A 22,445-nucleotide genomic window follows, 5' to 3' on the forward strand; every position below is an offset into this window, starting at 1 on the left:
AATAATCCTTCCAACAAGTCTTTAATATAATTCTAAAATCCAGCCATTGAAATTAAATTTATCCTATTTATCCATAGATGGTAACTTTTTTAGTGAGCAATATTAAATGAATGATCCATTACTTAAAAACACATCTCTAAAATGGCCTGCATGCTTATGCTGGCATAAAAGCAAAACCCAGGAAGGAAACAAGACTGACTGAAATATATACTTTGTCCAAAATGAAATTGTGTTTTTCTTTCCTTTCAATAATTAAAAGATAATTGTTTCTGATCAATGAAGAAAAAAGCCAAACCTAACATTTTTTTGCTCTAATAAATTATTCTTGAGTTAATTCATAAATATTATTTTTATGTTGGTTTCAATTAATAAATCACCTCTGAAAAAGTGGGAAAATATTCAAGATGTTTTAAAGAAAATAAGCTTAAATCCAGTCACCGATTTAAGTCTGCTGGCTTGAATTTCACACTTTGGTCCAGAGGAACAATTTCTCAAAAATGACAATAAATTTTTATCTAGGTTTGTGGTACTGCCAAATAGAACCTGCCATTAAGCTGTTGTGATTTTTATGTGATGCCCCAAAATAATTGTGTGGGTTACATTCATTCGGTTCTTTGTTTCAAAAAATAAAGAAAGATTAAATTTGAAATATCTAATTGGCATTGTGTGTGAAATTCTCTAAACGACATTTCAAGCTTTCCCTCCTGACGCCTGGTGTGACCTTCTGTGAAACTTGGCCAAGCTTCTGCTATATTTTCGATAGTATTGTCTCTGTTAAATAGAAGACATGGTCATGAAAAGAAACAAAACAGAAAATGGCAGAAAAAAAGTACAGGAAAGAGAAGAAAAAATAGTAAGAAAAAGTAGTAGAGAATGTAGAAAAAAGGAAAATTTAATGTATTGTTTCACTTTTAACAGTAAGGTTTATCACAATGATATAACAAAGAAGCAGTAATGTTACTAATGCTAACACTTAAATGATCTTTTAACTTTGGTGGAAACATTTTAATTTAGAAGCTTAAGAGGTCTGACTTTTCATCCCTCAAAGGAAAATTGTGAAATTCTGGATTTTTTTGTACATTTAGATATACAAAATTGATGGCCCAAATTAGAAATACTACAGGCCCCTGGAAAACTGGAAATGCAGTAAGATTAGGTGATGCATAATTTTGGTCTTCAGTCTTTTATATGCCCATCTTCTGATGTGAAACATTTTTTTTAAATTTCAAGACAGAACATAAAGACTCCTAACTCTGGAAAACGAACTAGGGGTGGTGGAAGAGGAGGAGGGCGGGGGGTGGGGGTGAATGGGTGACGGGCACTGAGGGGGGCACTTGACGGGATAAGCACTGGGTGTTATTCTGTATGTTGGTAAATTGAACACCAATAAAAAATAAATTTATTTAAAAAATAAAATTTCAAGGTATTTCTCTATATGATTATTTTCTTTGCCATTTTTATGTACTCTGGAAATTATAATCCATTAGCTTGTCAGCCCGGCACAAGAGCATCTGCTCTTCCTTTTCTGAATGGAAAAGCTTTGATTGAGAGCTTAAATATATCTCTCTTTTCAGGTGCCCCCAGGAAAAAAAAAAAATGCTTGTTGGAAGGAAGATAATTATGAAAGGCCTTTCCTTTTGGAGTCTACAATATGAAAACAAGATTTAGGGAAAAGTGTTTCTGTAGAACTATTTCATAGCTGAGTCTTCAATTGTTCTTTGGAAATACTACAGAGAATAGTCACATCTAATCTGTACATTAAAAGTTATTGAATTATTTAAAAATTTTACTATAGCATTACCTGTAATGACTCATATTTCTTTTGTAATTCACAAGAATACCTAAGCAAATGTTAAGTGTTCTGAAGTCACTGGAAAACATTTAGAGTGTGCTCACTCCACCTGAACCAGAGATTCTTCTAATAGTAGAACAAGCATATGCTGCTGAATGCTTCCCATGGGACATGGGAGAAATTAATGGTGTCACCTGTGAAGTACTCTGCTCCTCAGAGCTAAAAACAGAATTAAATCAAGTTTCTGGTGCTAACTTCCCTTTACAGGAGATACAGAGGGGAAAAGAGCAAGGTAAAGAACATCTTAAATGAAGTCCAAGGCTCATCCAGAACCTGAGGCCAGTCTACAGGTTCTGCAGCAAGTTAATTGTATTAAGAAATATTAAAGAGGCTTAAGAGATCCAATAACAAATGTAGCATGTGGACCTTGTTGTACCCTTATGTGAGCAAATTAACTGAAAAAAAAAAGACATTTCAAAGAAAACTGAGGAAACAGTATTATGAGTTGAGCACTGAATAATACTACGGGATTATCGTTAAAATTTTTGTGGTGATAATGACGTTATGATTATATAAGAAAATGTCCATTTCTTAGAGATGTGTATTGTAGTATGCAGAAATAAGATGACATGATGTCTGGGATTCACTATAAAATATTTAAAAATAATTTAAGCAAATATGTCAAAATCTTAATAATTACTAAATCTGATGATCAGTATAGAGGGGTTCATAGCATTCTATTTACAAGTGTATCTCAAAATTCTCATAATTTCAAATTCTTTTAAATAGGTGAAAGAACATAATAGTTAACAAAAAACTCTACAAACTCATATATAATCAGAAAAACTCATTACCGAACAAAACTTCTTTCAGTATCTAACTCTCAACTCCCAGGGTCATAAAACTGTGACCTATGCATGTCAGCCACCTGGACAAGTTACCTGACAGTCTTTCATTGCATTCTGAACTGAAGCCTGATCTCCAATTCGATGCTGTTGCTTTAGTCTGTTTTCCTGGGTTTCATACCAAGTTTTCAGACTTTGTACATTATTTTCATATTCTGACCAAGATTCCAATAAGCCTTCCAACAGCTGGATCTGAACAAACATAATGAAATGAAATGTGCAATTTTATTTTAAACTCAAGCCACTATTTCCTCCAATTACTCAAGCCACTATTCCCTCTAAATTAAGAATTCTTACAATATAGTTTATTGGATATATGATTAAAAAATGAATCTTATAAAGTGTGAATCAGTGACTAGTATTGATAAGTAAGTAAAAAAGTCAACTTGAAAGGCAAAAGAAGTTAAGCAGCATCTTTTTAAAAAAGATTTTATTGATATATTTGACAGAGAGAGAGAGGGAGAAGAGAGCATAAGCAGGGGGAGTGGCAGGCAGAGGGAGAGGGAGAAGCAGGCTCTCCATGGAGCAGAGAGCCTGATATGGACTCCATCCCGGGACTGTGGGATCATGACCTGAGCCAAAGGCAGATACTTAACTGACTGAGCCACCCAGGCACCCCATGAGGCAATTAAAAAAATAAAACAACATGTTAACAGGTAAAGAGTAGATGATATATAAGAGAAAATAATGAAAAAGTAAATATTTGGAACAACAGGATTCAGTGGTGTCCCCTGCAGAAATATCAATGTGCCCTGTGTAGCTATACAACTTGTGAAATGAGTCTTCTTTACAGAATGTGACTGTTCTTGGCATTTTCATGTAAATATGGACAGCAGAGGCCACTTGGCTTACCTTCTCAGTCACTAGACCCTGCAGGATTTGCCAACTTTTATTCATGGCTCCAAGTTGTTCAGCAAAATCAGTCTTATCACTGCGTTTACTTTCCACATCCTGACTACTGATTTGTAGCACAGACTGATTCACAAAATCAACTGTCAACTGTTTACAGTTAATATCTATCTTAAAACCCTGAAAAGTGAAGGGATAAAAATAAGAAAACAAGGCTATGCATATAAATATCTTATATTTTATCAGGAATTGGAAAGCCTCAAGTAACCTTAAGATTAATTTTATAAAAAAAAAAAAAGATGAATTTTATCATTTCCATGATTTAGCCAGGAGGCACAAACTGCATATATTTATATAACTCATTATTATCAGAAGTTGAATATATATATGATCATCCTGAATCTATAAATTTTGAACTTATAAATATATTGATACGAATTTGAATTTATAAGATTTTCAATTTATTAATGTGCTGAATGTAAATATATGTATATATTTTTAGGTAGAGGATGTAGAAATGGATAAATTGTATTATCTCACTAAACATGTTTATAAATTATAACATTTTTATGATTATTTAAATGACACAAAATCATATTCAAAATTATTCCTAGTACGACAACTTTTCTATGGTCTACAACTAGGGAGGCAATTTCCTTACCCTTGTACCCCTCTCTGGTCACTATGTATGAAACATATACTCCAAAATCTGATGTCCATAATTTGAGTTCTTTTGGATAAAAGAATCTTAAAATATGAAAAGTTAGAAAAAAGTTCCATTACCTTATATTTCTGAAGGTATTCATGAATTGCCTTGTAACCTACTGAATTTTGTATATTCTCTTCATCCTTTTGAATAACATTTTCCATAAGAGAAATCCAAGTCATAACTTCAGAAATGGCATGACGGGAAGGCAGCTTATCCATTTGGAGCTGCCCAATAAGAGACAGAATAAGACACAAGTGTTAAAATTCAAACCAAAATTCTTCCAACCTAAAACCCCTACATTAATATTTATTAATGTCCAACTGAGATAATGATTCCTAATGACATCTTTGGATCTTAACCTCATTAGAAACTTGAAATTAAATATCAGGCAAACACTGAACAATAATAGTCATCTTATGTTTACTTGACATCCGATACTATAAACATTGTATAAACATTAACTAATTAATCAAAATACCAGTAAGAAGAAAATATTATTCTTATTTTATAGCTAGTTTTATGAGTTAAAAAAACTTAACTACAAAACATTCAACAGATGTATTTTATTAATTATCTTGTAAAAATTTCTGTGTATTATGACTCAGGAATGTTAAAGGAAGAAAGAAAAATACCACACTACAAACTATCATTTTCTAGATTTTTGGCACTCTGATATTTATTCCTAAGAGCATAGCCAATTTTCTTACTCTTTAACTAAAATATACTTAGAATTCTGAATCTTACTTAATCTATCATACATTTTTGTAGATACTTATTATAATGATTTGGAGAAACAAAAGCAATAATTTAAAATATTTATGGACTTCTATGTGGTGCAGAAAGATATAGAGATAGATGTGACCTGTTTCCTGCCCCCTGGATGTGTATAGCTGCTGATTAGGAGGGTAAGAAGGCATTAAACACAGGTATTATACCTGGTAGAATGATGAATATCAAAGAGAGATAAACATATACTGTCTGGGATCTAGGGGAGAGAAATGTATTTCCAGATAAGGGAAGTACTTACATTTATTGAATGCCAGTTGTTCTATGGTAGGTGAGATTATAGGTCTTTTCTATATAGTGTGATTGAATCCTCATAACTACCCACTTTATGAGGGAAGTGTCACCCATGTTTTACTCATGAGAAAACAAAAAAGTTTAAATAAGGCCAGGTGAAGGTTCTACTACACGCACACACACACACACACACAGAGTAAAGAACTCCTTGGAAGATATGAAATCTGTAGGTATGGCTTTGTAGAGCAGTTCACTTTTAGTATGCAGAACAATCCAAGAGAGAAAAGTCAAGATGTCCATGACAAAGCTGATTTAAATTTGGAAGTAAAAGCAGATTAATACTCCTTTCATTTAATATTGCTTAAATCAATTATTATGATTTAAACCTATGATTATTTTTATACCTGATGGAGCTTTTCCTGTACAGTTGGAATATTTGTCAGCAGGTCAGTCCATTGGCTATCAATGTGTGACAGCTCTGAACGTAGGGCAGCTGTGTCTACTTTCTTTAATCGAAGAAGCTGATTTCCAGTGCTGAGGACAGACGATTTCAGAGAAGATTTGGCATCCACTTCTTTGGAAAACTCCTAAAAGAAGTAGCAACGTTCAAACCAGGATTAAATGGTCAGACCTTTAATTTAAGGAAAGAGAACCATTTACTGCATAAACAATTTTTCTTTACCTCTTGAGAGTTATGTTAAGCACTCCAGAGGAAAACAAAAGCAAGCAGACCATTGCCTTGAATGAAAGCCAACAACAAAGCCATTCCTTGAAAATTACTTTGATGAGGCAATTATTGACCATACATAGTTAACACTGACATACCCTCTATAGCTAGGCTTATTAAGTATATAAAACTGAATCAAGTGCTTTAGATTCTTAGGCTTACCAGGAAGGCATTTAGATGATCACGGACCATTTCCAGTTCTTGTGGGACTGTCACAGATTGTTGAGTCCAAAATTCTAGCCTGTCTTTTGCAGATTGCAACCAGTGAATAAGTTCTGCAGATTCGCTTTGATATCTGTAATTATATTGATGAGCCTATTAAGTAAACATCCAATACATCTCTTCTGTTAACCCATGTTATTCAGCAATGCCAATTTTAAAACAAGAGATGCAACAGGTTTGGGAGAATAAATGTCTTGCATTCACACTGTCAATTTCTCTTCAAATTTATACTGTAAGCAAGTTCCAACTTTCTCATTTCTAAGCTGAATGTAAAAATATACATATATCTTTCTCCTACTCCTTCACATTGAGGCTATTTATAAAATATTAGATGACTATTAAAAGTTCTTGGAAATAAAGGTGGCACTGAAATAGAGTATTTCATTATGTAAAATCAACCTCCACTTTCTTGCATACTTCCTACTGCCCTTGAGAAACTTTAGTTTCTCAAACACACTTTCCTTCTATTTCTCCTAAGATTTTACTGTGACCACTCATATACAGTCAAAAGGCAAGGCAGGATCAAAGGTCCAAGATACAGTGTATCAGGCACTTGCTTCCCTGCCTATTTCTAATACATGTTTATACAATTACATAAGAATCTAATTAGAGACTTTGTTTTTGCCTTTATTTTTTAAAATATGAGAATAGTGTCTAAAGGAATCAAGTCTTTTTAAAGTCCCATACCCAGGAGCCTTATAAAGATTCTGTAGCGTTAATCTAAAATGATGTCTAGTAGTCATTGTATTACCTGGTCCAGTGTTTCAATACTGTTTCCAATCTGTGAAGTTCCTTAGACACTTTGTTGGTATTATTTAACCAGTGTTCTCCAAGTTGATTTAGCTGGCCTTCTAGATCTGAGCAGCTAATGGATATAAGCAGTCGTTTCCCATCATCTAATACCTGATATAATTTGGGCTGGTATTCATTAAGGCTGGATTTCAAGTGCTAAAAATGATTAAAAATAGTGGGTTAAATGTTTGGATGATACAATTTTTCTCTTTAAGAATTCTAGTTCCTCTGATGTCCATAATGTTTCTGCTCCATTAGTCAGACTTCAAATATTTGCACCCAAGTAAGATTAGAAAATTTGAGATAGCTCATCTATATCTAAGTATAGATCTTCTCCATTGTCGTCATTGTCGTCATCCGTCATCGTCGTCATCTTCTTCTTTGTAGTAACTTCAGGTACATTTAAAACTATCAAGTTATAGTTAAGGATATTGTGACACCAGTATATACCACATAAAATGCTTGGTTTTAGAGCTCTCTCATTAAAAAAAAAAAGAAAGAAAGAAAAAAAGAAAAGAAAAAAGAGTTTTCTTATGTTCTATTATAAAGAAAACACTTAAAATCTGTTTTGAACAATGTCAGTAGCTTCAAATAAAAGTAAAAGTGCTTAATAAAATATTTGATTGCAAGTTTGTTTAGAGTCCTGTTAAAACCATGGGAAAGTTTCAAAAGAAAATATGGGTACTTTTCACACCAAGATGCCACTGGACGCTGACCTGGTAAAGTGCAATCCGGTCGATGAGCCTGTCCTCGCTTTCTTCTACCAACCCCACACTCGGGATGCTACTTTCCACCACCTCCAGCTGTCTGCTGAGCTCCTGATAGTCTTCATCCAGATGAGACCATGTCTACAAACATAGTATCAATCAGTGAGCTAAAGAATCCTCATTAAGGAACAGTGGTACTTTTTTGTGTACAAAATATGCATCTGACAGATTCTCTTTAAAGTTATGTTGGACATGTTTGTGTTGGGATGCTCTGGGAAGCAAAGGATGGCTTTGAAGCAGGTAATCAGATGGTGACCTTGAAAAGCACAGGCTTTGGTATCTGCAACCAACCAGCTGATGAATATGGGCAAGTCACTAAACTTCTCTAAACCTCATTTACAGTATTAAAAAACAAAAGGATAATAGCTATCTTGTTCATCTGAGGATTTAGCAGAATAATTGGATGCAGTGCACCTGGAACACAGTAGGCACCTGATATGCATGGTTTCATCGTTACCACAGTAACAATGTATGATTTAAGTAAAAGGGAAGGATATGTTTACTTCATGTACTAAAGCGAAGTAAATACATTACATTCACAAATAAAAAAAGCTATAACAGACATTTAAGAAATATAAATATATGGTGTAGACATTTTAATAAGGAGAAATCCCAAACCAGTCACTACGAAATTCTGATTTTTATTTTATTTGAAACTGGAAAATCTTTGTAAAAATTATTTGAAGTCGTTTACAATAATGTAAAGCAAAGGTTGGCAGTTTTTCAGTGTGACTGTCGAAACCCCAAACATGGTCATGCTCTACCTGAAGTCAGTATTCAGGGAATCTAGCTGACTCAAGGTATGGCATAGCTCTTATCCAAATACAAATAGGAAATACAAGTGGGACAAGGCAAAACATGATGCTGAGTCTGAGGGGATTCCAAAGTTATATGAGGTCAATTGGGTAAATATGTCTTGCCTTAATGGTGTGTTTTGCGGTTAAGTTTGCTGTAGGTAAGGTGCTATGTCAACAGTCTCACCTCTAGAATGTACTCCAACTCCACACCCCTCTTGTGGGCCCGTTTTAGTACAGCTGAAGCCTGTGCCATCAGTTCTGTGTGGAACTGAGTTTCCTGTGGGACTGCAAAGCTGATTATCTTTCTGAAGAGTGTTTCAGTCAAGATCATATGAGATTCCAGGCCCTGAAAATATTCCTGCAATTTTTCAGATAGAGAGAGGTCAGCAACTCACACATATACCACCTACAATAAAAGCTGCTTCAGATGTGAAAGCTAATGGAATTCAGTACATGAGCAACATCTTTCCATCCCTGCTCACCCCCACCTCACATAGGTATTCATGGCTTCCTGCCCAAACAGGGCTCCAGTCTCCTCACTGGCCTCTCGTCCCCCCATTCATGTGCACCTACACAGGCTGTGCTGCAGATACTCCAACCCCACAACAGATGTGACCAGCTGCTAAAAAAAAAAAAAAAAAAAAAAAAAAAAGCCCTCTGCTCTCTAAATGACTTATCCCTGTACAATCTGGGAGATTCTCACTAATTCCACCATGCAAACTGGCCTTCCTTATCTCTGGACACATTAGCTCCCAGTCCCTCATCTTCAGCCTCTGGCTTTACTCCATACTTCCTAAGATGTCCTCATTCCACACATTCACAACTTTTCTTCCTCTATGGTTGGGTTTGAGCTCTACTTTTCCAAGTTCCCATTTGTTGTGCTCCAATATTCATTGCCAAGCATAACTTGACATATACCAATGGGTATTATACAGTTTTAAATTTCCCCTTCATTATACCTACACAAAACAGAATTACAGGCCTTGGACAGTCCTACAAATGTGTTTTCAAATGTTATTTTCTATGTGTAGAAGGCCCCAGAGGAGGGAGACAGGGATTATCCGACTTCCTGTTCTCTCCACTGTGGGTAGAGCTGAAGACTTGCAAATTGATAACAATATTTAGTACAGACGATATGCTGAAACTCTACCAGTGTTTTACTGACAAATGCAGTTAATCCTCATAACACTTCTCTGAGGTATGTAGTTTTATTTCCCACTTGGTGGATGAGGACACTGAATGACTCAGTCTATAGAACATGTTCAAGGTCACTGCAGACCTCTCCCTCCCAAAATAGTCTGGTCAATAGAAGCCAGAATCTTCATTTTTTTAACTGACAATTATTGTATCATAGAATCTTGAAGTTGGAAGAGAACTTGGAGGTCATTTAGTCCAACATTCACCAAAAACTGATACTCTTTTTACAACCCAATCTCCCCCTAATGGCCTTGGATGTTGTATGGTCTTCTCATGGCCAGGAAAGTTGTCTGCTCAATGGCAGCCTATTCCTTTTAGAGTGCTTTACCTATTGGGCCTACTCCTCTGTTATTTATACTCATTGATCCTAGCTTCCTCTCTGGAATAACTCAGTATGATATTTTATTGCTGTTGTCAAAATTTGAGGGAAACCAGCTGTGAACTTTAAAGGAATTTTTTCAAAGCCAAATGATAAGGCTTTAATAAATCACAAAGTTTTGGACAAAAATCTCTGGGAAAAATAGCAAGAAGTAAAACTAAAAAAAAAAAAAAAAAAAAAAAATTCACCTTTACAAGCCATTACAGAGCTACATAATGGTAGAATGTTAACTATCTACAACCCAGTGAGATTTTCAAAGTTTCCATGTATGACATTCCTACAGTCTAGGAGTTTGGGCTTCTGAATTGGCAAACCTAATCTTTCTGTAGTCTAAAAATGTTTGTGTGTGCACATTAAATAGGCATTCCTTTACGAAGGTGTGGTTTCTAACTTGAGCTTGGCTATGGCACATATTGATAGGGCAATCTCAGGCCTACCAGTTTGATCACATAGTTAAAGGACTCATCCTACAGCAACCAGAGGAACATGTGCTTACAGGCCAGAAGAGCTGAGTGATGGACATAAGAGATAGACACCCAGTCCCACAGCTGAGTAGGTACCTCTGCTTTCCTAAGGCGTGGCGAGCAGCTGCTACCCAGGACAAAGAAAGGCAGAGAGAATACTCAGAACTAGATGAATAAATGGGCATAAAAGACCCAAAGACAAATCAAAATAGAGTTAAGAGGGAAGCCAGGCACTTTGAAGAAAGTCCCCAAGTTTCCCTTTGGTTGCAGTAAATGATGAAGAAAAGCCTGGCTAATATTACTGGGACTGTTGTTATTCTTTTTTTTTTTTTTAATTAACTCCACACCCAGCATAGAGCCCAACACAGGGATCAATCTCATGACCCTGAGATCAAGAAGTAGGCCAAGATCAAGAGCCGGATGCTTGACTGACTGAGCCACCAAATGCCTCTGTATTCAACTTACAGAATTAGAGGAACATATCCTCTATAATTTTTCTGTGCTATTTAATGTCTATGGGTTTGAAGAGACATTTGTTGACCATTTTGAAGAGTAATTTATTCAAGGAGAGACTCATAAAAGATTAATATTGGGTTTTACCATGTAGATACATATCAGTAACTAAGAATATGCTTTCACAACTATTTTTTTTCTCTCTCTCTCTCCCCCTCTCTTTCTCTTTACCTTATGTTTGTCAAGTAGTTGTTGAATTTCCTCTTTGGAAGACACAATGATTTTCTGGTCACCTGCCATCTTCTCCTGTCCAGTCTCGAGCAGGTCAGCCAGATCTTGCAGGGCCCTTTCGTACTGACTCTTCAGTGCAAGATTCTGGTTCAGACCACTCCGCCGGGAGCCTATGGTCATCATAAGTTCATCATACATATCCTACAAAACAGAGACAGTGATACTCACTCTCAATTAGTATGTTGGCTCTCCTCTGAAAAGCATACTACCTACCAAACCCATGACCCAACCAAGAACACTCCTTCAGGTAAAGATGAGTTTATGGTGGGATATGGGATCAAAATGTTGAAAAGTTGTTCATGGGCTGAGGGAAATATAAGTGTAATTCTAATTTTTACTATGTTCTTAATATGTACATAATTTTAGAGTAACTGAATAGTATCTTTCACATTTTATCTGCTAAATAATGGTCAGATTTTGGACTATTCCCTAAATAAAGATCTAGAGAAACAGAGGAGTTTAATGTGAGCAGAATGCCTTAAGACTTAAAAAGGCAATGTTTTTGCCAAATGTGGTGGAATAAGTAAATAACTATTTAAACTGGAAAGACATTTTAGGAGATGATGATACACCAAACACAAAATTTATTTGAACCATATGGACCTGATTAATGTATCATATTAAGGTTTAGCAGGTCAAAATGGTTCAATCTGGAAAAGTTCAACTTTAATGCCCATTTACAACTATGACGTTTGACTCTTCCACCTGACATTTAAGCACAGTTGGAAAACTGTCTAAGTGCAAAGTGGGGGCAGTGGGCTCATGACATTGTGAAATGTTAGATAATGGAATGAGACAGTTAAAATAAAAATGTTCTTTTAAAAATAAGGGCTATTTTATTTTCTCAAAAGGAAGAACTTGTGACCTTGTGCTGAAGTTATGCTATTAATCCCTCAATGGTTCTCTGTAATGCAGAGAAAACTTAACATGTGTGTGCCACTGTACACAATTTTTTCTTAATGTAATTTACCTATGTTGCTTATCAGCTGCTAAATTTTGCTGGTCTAATATCCCAGTTCCTCCCTACATCCCCATATTGGATTTCTGCCTAGCAGCCTGGTAGAAGAAAGCAAATTAACTCCAACTTATTTCCCAATCCTGAAGGATCCTGGGAAATCTATTTAGGTTTCACCTACCTTCTAGTTTATTTTTTTCTTTTGTTCTGGTATTGACACTGTGTCCCTCTTCTATCCGGACATGTTGGAAAGATTAACTATGGTTTTGAAATACCAGAGAAAAACTACTTTCTAAAAAAATATTAGCTTGAGCCTTTTTTCTTTAAAATAGTTTTTTGAGGGACGCCTAAGTGCCTCAGTGGTTGAGCGTCTGCCTTTGGCTCAGGGTGTGATCTCAGGTGCCTGCATGGAGCCTGCTTCTCCCTCTGCCTATGTCTCTGCCTCTCTCTGTGTGTGTCTCTCATGAATAAATAAATAAAATCTTTAAAAAAAAGGTTTTTTGAGGTCCACTACAATGCAGGGTAGATGTCTCTCTTTTAACTCTTCTAGATAGGAGTGATAATTATTATGTTTTCTGGAGTAGAAAATAATATGCGACAACTAAAGGCATATATATAATAATGCTTAACCACTAGAATAATAATAAAGTAAATGTCAGAAAAAAAATCTTAGAAGTTTAAGAATACAATTTATTTTATCACATTAAACCTGGTAAAAGTTTCAGAAAAATCTCTAAGTGTTACTTAGAATAAAGATTAGGATCTAAATGACATGAATTGTATAGAGAAAAACCAAGAAAATAAAGAAAATAATTTCTCTTGACTTCTAGTTAGGATGTATCATTGAAGCTGATTGGTAGAAAACTGTACCTGAAGTTTGGACAGTTCCTGCATGGAAGGCTGCTCAATCTGCAACTTGTCACCACGCCTTTTTAATTCAATGATTCCTGCATCCAGTTCCTTTAGCCCATCTTCAGCCTGTTGTATTGCCTATGTAAGATTTATGATATTTCATTAAAATTCCCATTAACAATTTCCCACACAAAATGTGATTACTAGGTCTCTCTATTTGTTCTCTCCACAGTAAGTACTTTCAATGCCTACAAAAGGAGTCATTTTAATACAACATAAAAACCATGACCATCTAGTATACAGAAAAGAGAAAGAGGTCCTTTATTATACCACAATTGGCTACCCTACAGGTAAGGAGGTAGGAGGGACTTCATTTGGAGGGTTGGGAGGACAGTGGCTTCCTTAAACAAACATGGGAATTCATAAACAGCAAGATCTGAAAAAGAAGCATGACTTTAGGACATGGTTAGAAAAGATATTTTCCTGAGATTTCCTAGGGGAACGTGTTTTGGTTTCCAGATATGCCTTTTGAGCATCCTTGTAGAGAGATTCTCTGTGAGGTAAGAGGAAAATATCTCACAGCATCGTCAAACAAAGCTCACTCTTTGTTTAGTAGAAAAGCAAGTGATCAACAATTAAAGTGGCTGCTGGCACTATGCCTCATCTTCCCAGTGTGAATTCTATAGAAGTAGTACAAGCTCTCACTCTGGCCTTCAAGGAGCTTACAGTCTGGTTAGGAAGTCAGAGTAAACAGAGCAACACAAAACAAGGATGAATCCAATGACATACTCAACTTGATGCAACTTACCCCTGTTAGAGGAGTTTGGAGAAGAGAGACAGCAGTGGATTCTGGAGCAGTTAAAGCAGACTTTTGGAAGAAACACAACATTAGTTGCACTGAAGGATGAAAAGAACATGGGCTCCAGATGGCAGATGAAACACATGTGTCTTATTTTCTCCTTCCTGAGTCATTTACTACAACTACAGTAAATATTGTTTGCTTGTTTTTTGGTGCCCCTCGCCTGCCCATAAATCTACCAGGACAAAGAAATGGGAAATAAGGCAATACCAACAAAATTTTGAAAGCTGGAATTCAGAAGCATGCAGGATAACTGACTTAAGACATCTGAGAAAGCTGAATCCTAAGTTCATGGGAGAGCTACATCACCCGACTTATAGCAATAGGAATCTCTGGCACTCTGGGTGGGTGGGATGGGGCACCAAATAAGGAGGGTTGATAAAAAGCTGTTTAAAGAGCAATGAAATTTCCAGAGCCTCCTCCTCATTCCAATGGCCCTTTTTTCCTTCTCTAGGAAAGATGGAGAGTTTATTTTCTAAAGAAGGTAAAACAAATAGTCTCTGGACTGAGGGGTACCACATAGTTGTGAGTTTGAGTACTTGACTGAAAATAAGGGATATGTGACTGAATGCCCACAGAATGCTAAATGGGGAGCCCCTCTGACATATTCTAGAGTAGTGCAGCCTGACCTCTAGTCTCCAGACAGGGGAAGAGAAAAAAAATGTAGAAAGACCATTAGAGAAACCTAAAAACTGGATACAAGAATTCTCCAACAAATAGCCCACACGGCCCAACATTCAGTAAATCTCAAAGCCATCAAGCCACATCCATACACAAAGTTCCCATTCAGCAGTTTAGTTTTCCATCCTAAATGTGAATAGACAACAATAGAATTTCCATAATCTCAGAAAAGTTGCTAACATGAAAGATGGAGCCTAAAACAAATGAATAAAAGCAAGTTGAAGGGAAACAGACTATATAGGAAAAATAAAACTCTGGCCAAAAAAATCATTAATATATCCAGAGAGATTACAAAAGATAATGCATCTATTAGAAAAAGAACAGGATACTACAAAAAAAGGATCATTCAGAGAACCACAATGAGCTCAGGGAAAATGAAACAAATGAGAGCAGAAATGCAAAACTCAGTAGGAAAATTTACAGTTGAAATCAAGAAGTCTTCCAAAAAATAGAGCAAAATATCTTTTAATAAAAAAATTAGAAGACTGAACCAGAATATCCAACATCTGCCTAAAAAGAGTTCCAGAAAGAGAGATAAAATGGAGGAATGAAAAATGTTAATCCATTAGTCAATTTTCCAAAATGGAAAGAGGAGAGCTACCAAATCAAAATAGCCTACTACACTTCCAGTCCAGTGGATAAAATAGCCCCTTCCCAAGGTGTGTCACTGTGAAATTTCAGAGCACTGGGATACCTCTGGGAATTAGAATGATTTTAGATTCCTCAAGCCAACACCAGAAGATAGAAAACAATCAGGTGCCTCAAAACTCTATAGAAAATTGATTTCCGGGATCCTGGGGTGGCGCAGTGGTTTGGCGCCTGCCTTTGGCCCAGGGTGCGATCCTGGAGACCCGGGATCGAATCCCACATCGGGCTCCTGGTGCATGGAGCCTGCTTCTCCTTCTGCCTATGTCTCTGCCTCTCTCTCTCTCTCTGTGACTATTGTAAATAAAAAAAAAAAAGAAAAAGAAAATTGATTTCCAACCAAGAATTTTATAGTGAGCCAAGTTATCAATAAAGTGTGAGCATAGTATAAGGACCTTTTAAGATATGCAAAATATTAAAAAAATACATCTAGCATGCATCTTTTCTTAGTAAGGATATGTAATAACAAGACAAGGAAGCAATACAATAAAGTCAGACTTGAGATTCAAAAAAGAGAAGATCCAACAGAGGGAAAAGTGATGGAAATTCTCAGAATAGTGGTAAAGGGCATCCCTGGAAGTCACCTGTGCACCAAGCTTGTGGAGACAAGTCTATTCTAAATCAGAATGACACAGCTCAAAAGATGAATATATTGAGAGATATCATCTTCATGCTTTCTGCTATTATTACCTTTTAACCCAAGAAGGGTTGAGGTGGAAAAGCAAAAATTTTTTTTTGGTGCTTTCCATTTATTCAGAGAAATAGTCTAGTTATTTATTTTTATCTGTGGGATTCACTTTAGTGATACTGGTTAATAATTAGTAAAAATGTTACTTGTGATCATACATATCCTATATTTCACATTAGAAAATCAAGGCAAACATCATTATAGCTGCTGAAATCTCTTTTTTTTTTTTTTTTTTTTTTTGGAGTCAGGTATGCTAAAAGGCAAAAATTAAAAAGTAAAAATTAAAAAGTTCCTTCAAGTAGAAGATATGACACAGAAGAATGCTTTTTAATTTGGGGGAAATAAGGGATTTGTTTTAAAAAGCAGATGAAATTATGGTAAAAAAATATACATTCACATACAATTTTGCAAGTTATTTTAGGTGATCTTTCGGATGGATGGATAGATAGATCTAGATATCTACCTTCAGAAATATTTCAAGGGATTTCTATCACAGATGATTCTCTATAGTCTACTCATAGAACCCTTAGAGGTCTGCTGAAATTAGGTTAAGAAATTCTATTTCTAAAACACATACTTTTCATAATTACTTAGCTTGGGAAACAGGAGATATTATATGTAACATCCTTCCCATTACTTCTTTCCTCCCTGTTTTCAATGACATCACACAAGTTAGAATTCTCATTCCTTCTCATCAGTGCAGCTATGTGAAGCTTCTTGAGGTATATGATGCTTCCTAACCTGGCACTGCCATGTCCACCATCCAGAAACATTTTTGCTTTCAAACATCCCTACTGACTCTGTATTCCCAGTGGTCAAGTGCAGACACCCAAAAGTATATGAAATGATTTGTGAGGATGAAACACTACATATTTCATTTATGTTCAATCATATTCTTCTGAATTTTTGTGTATTTGCTTTATAACACTACCTGATTCTAATTCATAAATAAGTAAATATCCATATACTTGTGGTATATGCTTCATTTTTAAATAAGGAGGTATGGCGTCAATAAAGTTTAGAGACCACACTGGTTTGTAGAATGAAGTCCAAATTTCTCTGACATTCAAAAGGCCCTGCAAGCTGCCTCAAATTCATCCAAACTCATGTCCCTTCAATTGTTTTCATTCATCATAAATTCGCCCAAATAGGATAACTTGATATTCTCTGGAAGTGCTCTGAACGGTCTGACATTTATGCCTTTGTTCTTGTCCCAGTCTCTGTGTGTCCAAACTTCTCAGTCCGGTTCAAATTTTCCTTTACAAAATGTCCTCTGATCATACCCCTGCTGGAGGCAGTCTGCTCCTCTTCTGAATGTCCACAGTGCTTCATCTGTATTGCCCAAGGACAATTTGACTTTCTGTCATATGTCACTGAGGCTCATGTCTAATCTCAGTGTTAAGTGGCAAACTTCTTCAAGTCATCATCTGTCACTGACACCTTTACCCATCTCCTATTTCCTGGTTCTGTACAGGAAGAAGTGATGGATTCCATATCACCTGGCCAGTCACTCAAACCTGGCACTTAAAGACAAAATGTATGACAAACTAAAATGCTATAGTAAGCCATGAATCTTTTATATAATATTTCAAATCTCCTAGTAAATCAGATCTACTCTATGCATTTGTTCTTCTGGAAAAAGGCAACTGTAAATACCTCTATTTGCTCTGCCACAGGTTGTTCAAACACATTTGCCAGTTTCTGTAGAATGATGTATTTGTTGTCAGCCAGTGATGTACACAGCACCTTCAGATCATTCTAAAGAGGAAAGCAGTAGGAAGATTCAACATGTGTAACAAGGAATTCAAATTGTTGTAAAAATAACACACATTCTTAGAAATAAAATATAGGTGTAGGAATTTAGTGTCCAGGAGAAACAATATTGTCCCAGGAAAAGGGAAAAGGAACTGGTCACAATTTACCTAGATGTTAAAATTGATGTTTGATGAATTTATTAAACTAAGTATTTCCAACACAATACAAATAGTGATGAAGCATACAAATAAAAGGCAGTACTAGTCACCCTAATCTTCTTGTTCTGTGGGAAATAAATGTGCATATTTAAACACTGCAGTAGAAATATTACATTAATGATTTCTATTTAGTAAAACAACCTAAGTTTGTTACCGTTATTTGGAAAAAATGTGATTATTTTATTTTATTTCAATTTATTTTACATTTTTTACTTTATTTTTAAATTTTTATTTTTATTTTTTTTACTTTATTGATATATCCAAATTTTATTTAAAACTACATTTTAGGGTCAGCCCGGGTGGCTCAGCGGTTTAGCGCCACCTTTGGTCCAAGGTGTGATCCTGGAGACTCAGGATCGAGTCCCATGTCAGGCTCCCTGAATGGAGCCTGCTTCTCCCTCTGTCTGTGTCTGTGCCTCTCTCTCTCTCTCTCCCTCTGTGTGTGTGTGTGTCTCATGAATAAATAAATAAAATCTTTAAAAAAATAAAACTGCATCTTAAATTTAATGAAAAATGGGATTCTTAACATTAATATAATTCCTTTCTTCCTCTCTCCCCTCATTCCCTCTCTCCTATACTTCCTTTTTTCTCCTTTTTTCAGAGAATTTGCATAAGCTTATAAAGAGCCACCCTGAAGTGTAGAAAATAAATTTTATCCGTGACAACCAAAGACATATGATGAGACAATATAAAAAGACCTTAGTAAAGTCTTTTGTTCAAAAAGATTACTCACTTAAAAGTCTAAATATGTACGTTGAGTTACATTTATACAACAAGAAAGTTAAATATCAGAATGTTGGTCCTCAGTTCTACAAGAAATAATGAACTGGAACAAAATTTGAATGCTATAATTCCTAGCTTTCCTCCTTGAAATGTCACAAATAAGTTCTACTTCTTGGTCAACAACGATGGGATGGTTGTTCAACAGAGGCTGAAGTTTTGACTCATCACATCCTCTTTGCTGGGGACTGATGTTATATACACAAGGATACATCACCAAGATGTAAAAATCTGTCCATAAGGAGAAAGTTAATAACAAGGAAGAAAAAAAACATCTCTAAGGATGTGTGCCAGCCTTATGACACAAAATGCAAGGCTAGAAAAGAAAATAGTGAGTGGATTATGCAGCAAAATAAAAAGAGAAAAAGAAAAAAATTGCACATGAACATTAGAGAAAGCATACGATCCAAAGAGGCAATAACTGTCACTAACCAAAACCCAAACCAGTCTGTGCCTAGTTGTGGATTCATTAGGAAATTGTTGTAACAGCCCTGGAAAAATGATGCCAGAAGCAAGGTTTTTACTTATGAATTATAGCAATGTTTGTATTATTCAACTGTGCTCAGGGTGAGGCCATGTGGGCAATTAGGATGATGACATATTTATCTGTTTGTATGCCTGGGAAAAGATGTTTCCCATTCATTTGAACAGATTCAAAAGAAAAGGTCTCTATTAGCTATATATATTTAGAATAACATTAATTCAGTTAATCTAAATGAGTAAATAAGTCTAAATAGTATAGCGGGTTAGAAATGAAGATTGTGGAGGTGCCTGGATAGTTCATTTGGAAGAGCATGAGACTCTTGATCTCAGGGTCTTGAGTTTGAGCTGCATGTTGGGTGTAGAGATTACTTAAATAAATAAACTAACTATCTAAAAAAAAAGAGAAAAAAGAAATGAAGATTGTATAGATACTTCCTGTACATCATCTTTATATTTTCAAAACATACTTTCTGTCTTAATTATATGGTACTAAAGCTAATAGAAAACAGAATTCACATTTCTGGAAGCCTCACTAATTACTGAGAGGGGCCAGTCAAGATGATACTAAAGCAGAGAATATGATTGATTTAAAAATTACTAAATAAGAGACCTTGAAGAGGTGTTAATAATCATAAGGATGTTGTTGTTGTTTTTTTAACTTGTTTTTAAAGATTTTATTTATTTATTTGAGAGAGAGAAAGAGAGTACAGGAACATGAGTGAGGGGGAGGGGTAGAGGGAGAGGGACAAGCAGCTCCTTACTGAGCAGGGAGCTGACATGGGCCTCAAATCCAGGACCCTGAAATCATGACCTGAGCTGAAGTCAAGATATTTAACTGACTGAGTCATGCAGGCATCCCATGGATGTTGGTATTTTTTTAAAAATGAAAATCCAAAGACTTTAGCTGGTTTTGTCACTCCACATGCAATACAGCAGGATAATTAAGGCATCTCTATATCACAGACATATCAGACATCACAAGTTTTATCATATGGTCACTGGCATTGCTTGTAGGACATAGAGAGGCAGGATTCTTGCTTTTTAAAAAACAGGTACATATAAGGTTTCAAGTTTTAAAATCATCTGTGCTGCCTCGCTCACTTAATAAATAATTCTTTCATTTTTTTCAGTTTTTAAATAAAATAATCAATTATAAAAATGTCTAGTAAATTTATTTGAGGTTAAGTCTATAGAAAAAAAAATAGAATAGTTGATGATTAACTTGTGATTCCATGGAGATAACATACATTTACATACCATCAACATGTTCTTGCAGATTGTCTGTTGGGTATAGGACAACATTTACAGCCTGACAAAAGCCAATACTCAAAAGTAAAATGGAAAATAAAGGCATATCATTCCATTATCTACTGAGCACTGACAGCATACCAGGTGCTTGGTGCAGAGTAAAATAAAATGGTTGGTGACTTGACCTTTAATTATATTAACTTTGGAACTATGTCTTTCAATTAAACTGGAACACAAACATTTTGAAATGTCAGTTGTTGTTCGTGAGCTGGCCACCAACAGGCAGAAACTTGTTGGCAGAAAAAAATAGGGAACATGATTTAAAGGGAATTTCATGATTATATGTCCTTCTCTTGGTCCTCTAGAGAAAATCAGTTCCAGAGTATTTATTTATTCATGCTTAATTCATATTTTACTCTGACTGGCTATAATTACCAATAAAGATTTTAAAGTACTTTAGACACTAGCATAGTAAAAGCAATTTGAAAAGGTAAATATGCTTCCAAGTGATACACACATTTGTACTTTTAACCCCCCTCATTGGTGGCTGATAAACCAACCAGAATACTGTTAAAACTCAGTGCATTTTATGCAAGTGCATTTTAGAGTAATGAAACAAGTTTCCATAAATTACACAACACTTTTGCCGATTATAGACGGATGGTGTATACATGTACACACAATCAGATCTTGCATCCAAAACAAAATATCCAAATAATCAACCCCAGCTTTTCTGATTCCAAGTGAAATGTATTTTCCTCTCTATGACCTACATGTCATAATCAATACAAATGCAAATATCTAGTCCAGGCCATTCCTCAAAGCCAGTCTTTTATACTCAAATGTAGACTGCGGCTATTCACCTGAGTATTTTAATTCTATGGCATATGCTTGTCCAGCCAGCAGCTCAGCCCTGCCCATTGGTCAACAGCACTGCTCTTCACCAGCCCTGTCAGTCCAGGTCTCTGGACTTCCTCAGCAGTGCTCCTTTCTCTCACTCTCCATTTCTAAGCCACACATAAATAATGCTCCTATCGACTCTGTCTTCAAAATACATCTTGAAGGGGTCTATTATTCTCCATATCCACTGTGAGCACCCTAATGATATAAAATATAAAAATATTCTTTGAGTCAAATCCTGGCTCTAGTTCTTGATGGTTGAATTAGCTTAGAGAAGTAATTTAAACTCCATATTGATTTCAGATTTTATATGTGTTATCATGAATACTGCCATTAATAGCAATAACAGTAACAGAACTTACTGAGTGCTTACTATGTTTCAGGCACTGTTCAAAGTATCTTCTACATTTTAACTAATTTTACCCTCACCAAACCCCATTAGACAATTATGATGGGTGTGACTTAATAGTCAAGGACACTAAGGCTCAGAGAAGCAGCTAAGCATATATAGCAGTAGATGACAAAGCCAGAATTTGAACCCAGGAGGGCTGGTTTTAGAAACTGTTCTTAATTTTTTTGTTCTTCTGACTTTGCAAAATGAGTATGAGAATAATGCTTAGCTAAGAAGTATGTTGTGAAGATTAATAATACAGGTGAAAATTTTTTGAGAATAAAAAATGATACACAAAATTTTCTCATATTTTTTTTATAGTTTTAAGAATACAAATTACTGAAAGGCAGTAATAATCTGTCCCTGTAGGTGAATACCTAGAAAATTCCACATATCTTGGCTGATATTACATTTGACACTTTAACAGTATTTTTTACAAATCAAAATTTTATATCAAACTCTTGGCCTTAATTATGTAATTTATAAATCATCCAGGCTTCTTTTTTTTAAATTTTTATTTATTTATGATAGTCACACAGAGAGAGAGAGGCAGAGACACAGGCAGAGGGAGAAGCAGGCTCCATGCACTGGGAGCCCGACGTGGGATTCGATCCCGGGTCTCCAGG

General features: G+C 35.5%; 1 protein-coding gene across 16 annotated transcripts in view; it reads right to left on the bottom strand.

Annotated features, from left to right (window-relative positions):
* The window catches only part of SYNE1 (spectrin repeat containing nuclear envelope protein 1), a 448,999-nt gene that overhangs the window by 101,196 nt on the left and 325,358 nt on the right, over positions 1–22,445 (bottom strand). For all 16 annotated transcript variants that reach the window (XM_077897071.1, XM_077897049.1, XM_077897055.1 and 13 more), the window contains 11 exons: positions 17,701–17,802; positions 13,190–13,309; positions 11,305–11,505; positions 8,765–8,938; positions 7,733–7,864; positions 6,976–7,172; positions 6,165–6,297; positions 5,680–5,862; positions 4,330–4,479; positions 3,550–3,726; positions 2,734–2,889 (listed from right to left, as the gene is read on the bottom strand). In XM_077897071.1, the coding sequence (XP_077753197.1) occupies positions 2,734–2,889; positions 3,550–3,726; positions 4,330–4,479; positions 5,680–5,862; positions 6,165–6,297; positions 6,976–7,172; positions 7,733–7,864; positions 8,765–8,938; positions 11,305–11,505; positions 13,190–13,309; positions 17,701–17,802 (1,725 nt within the window). The remainder of the gene's footprint in view (positions 1–2,733; positions 2,890–3,549; positions 3,727–4,329; positions 4,480–5,679; positions 5,863–6,164; positions 6,298–6,975; positions 7,173–7,732; positions 7,865–8,764; positions 8,939–11,304; positions 11,506–13,189; positions 13,310–17,700; positions 17,803–22,445) is intronic.

Source organism: Canis aureus, chromosome 1 (assembly GCF_053574225.1).
Source record: "Canis aureus isolate CA01 chromosome 1, VMU_Caureus_v.1.0, whole genome shotgun sequence".
Lineage (NCBI taxonomy): Eukaryota > Metazoa > Chordata > Mammalia > Carnivora > Canidae > Canis > Canis aureus.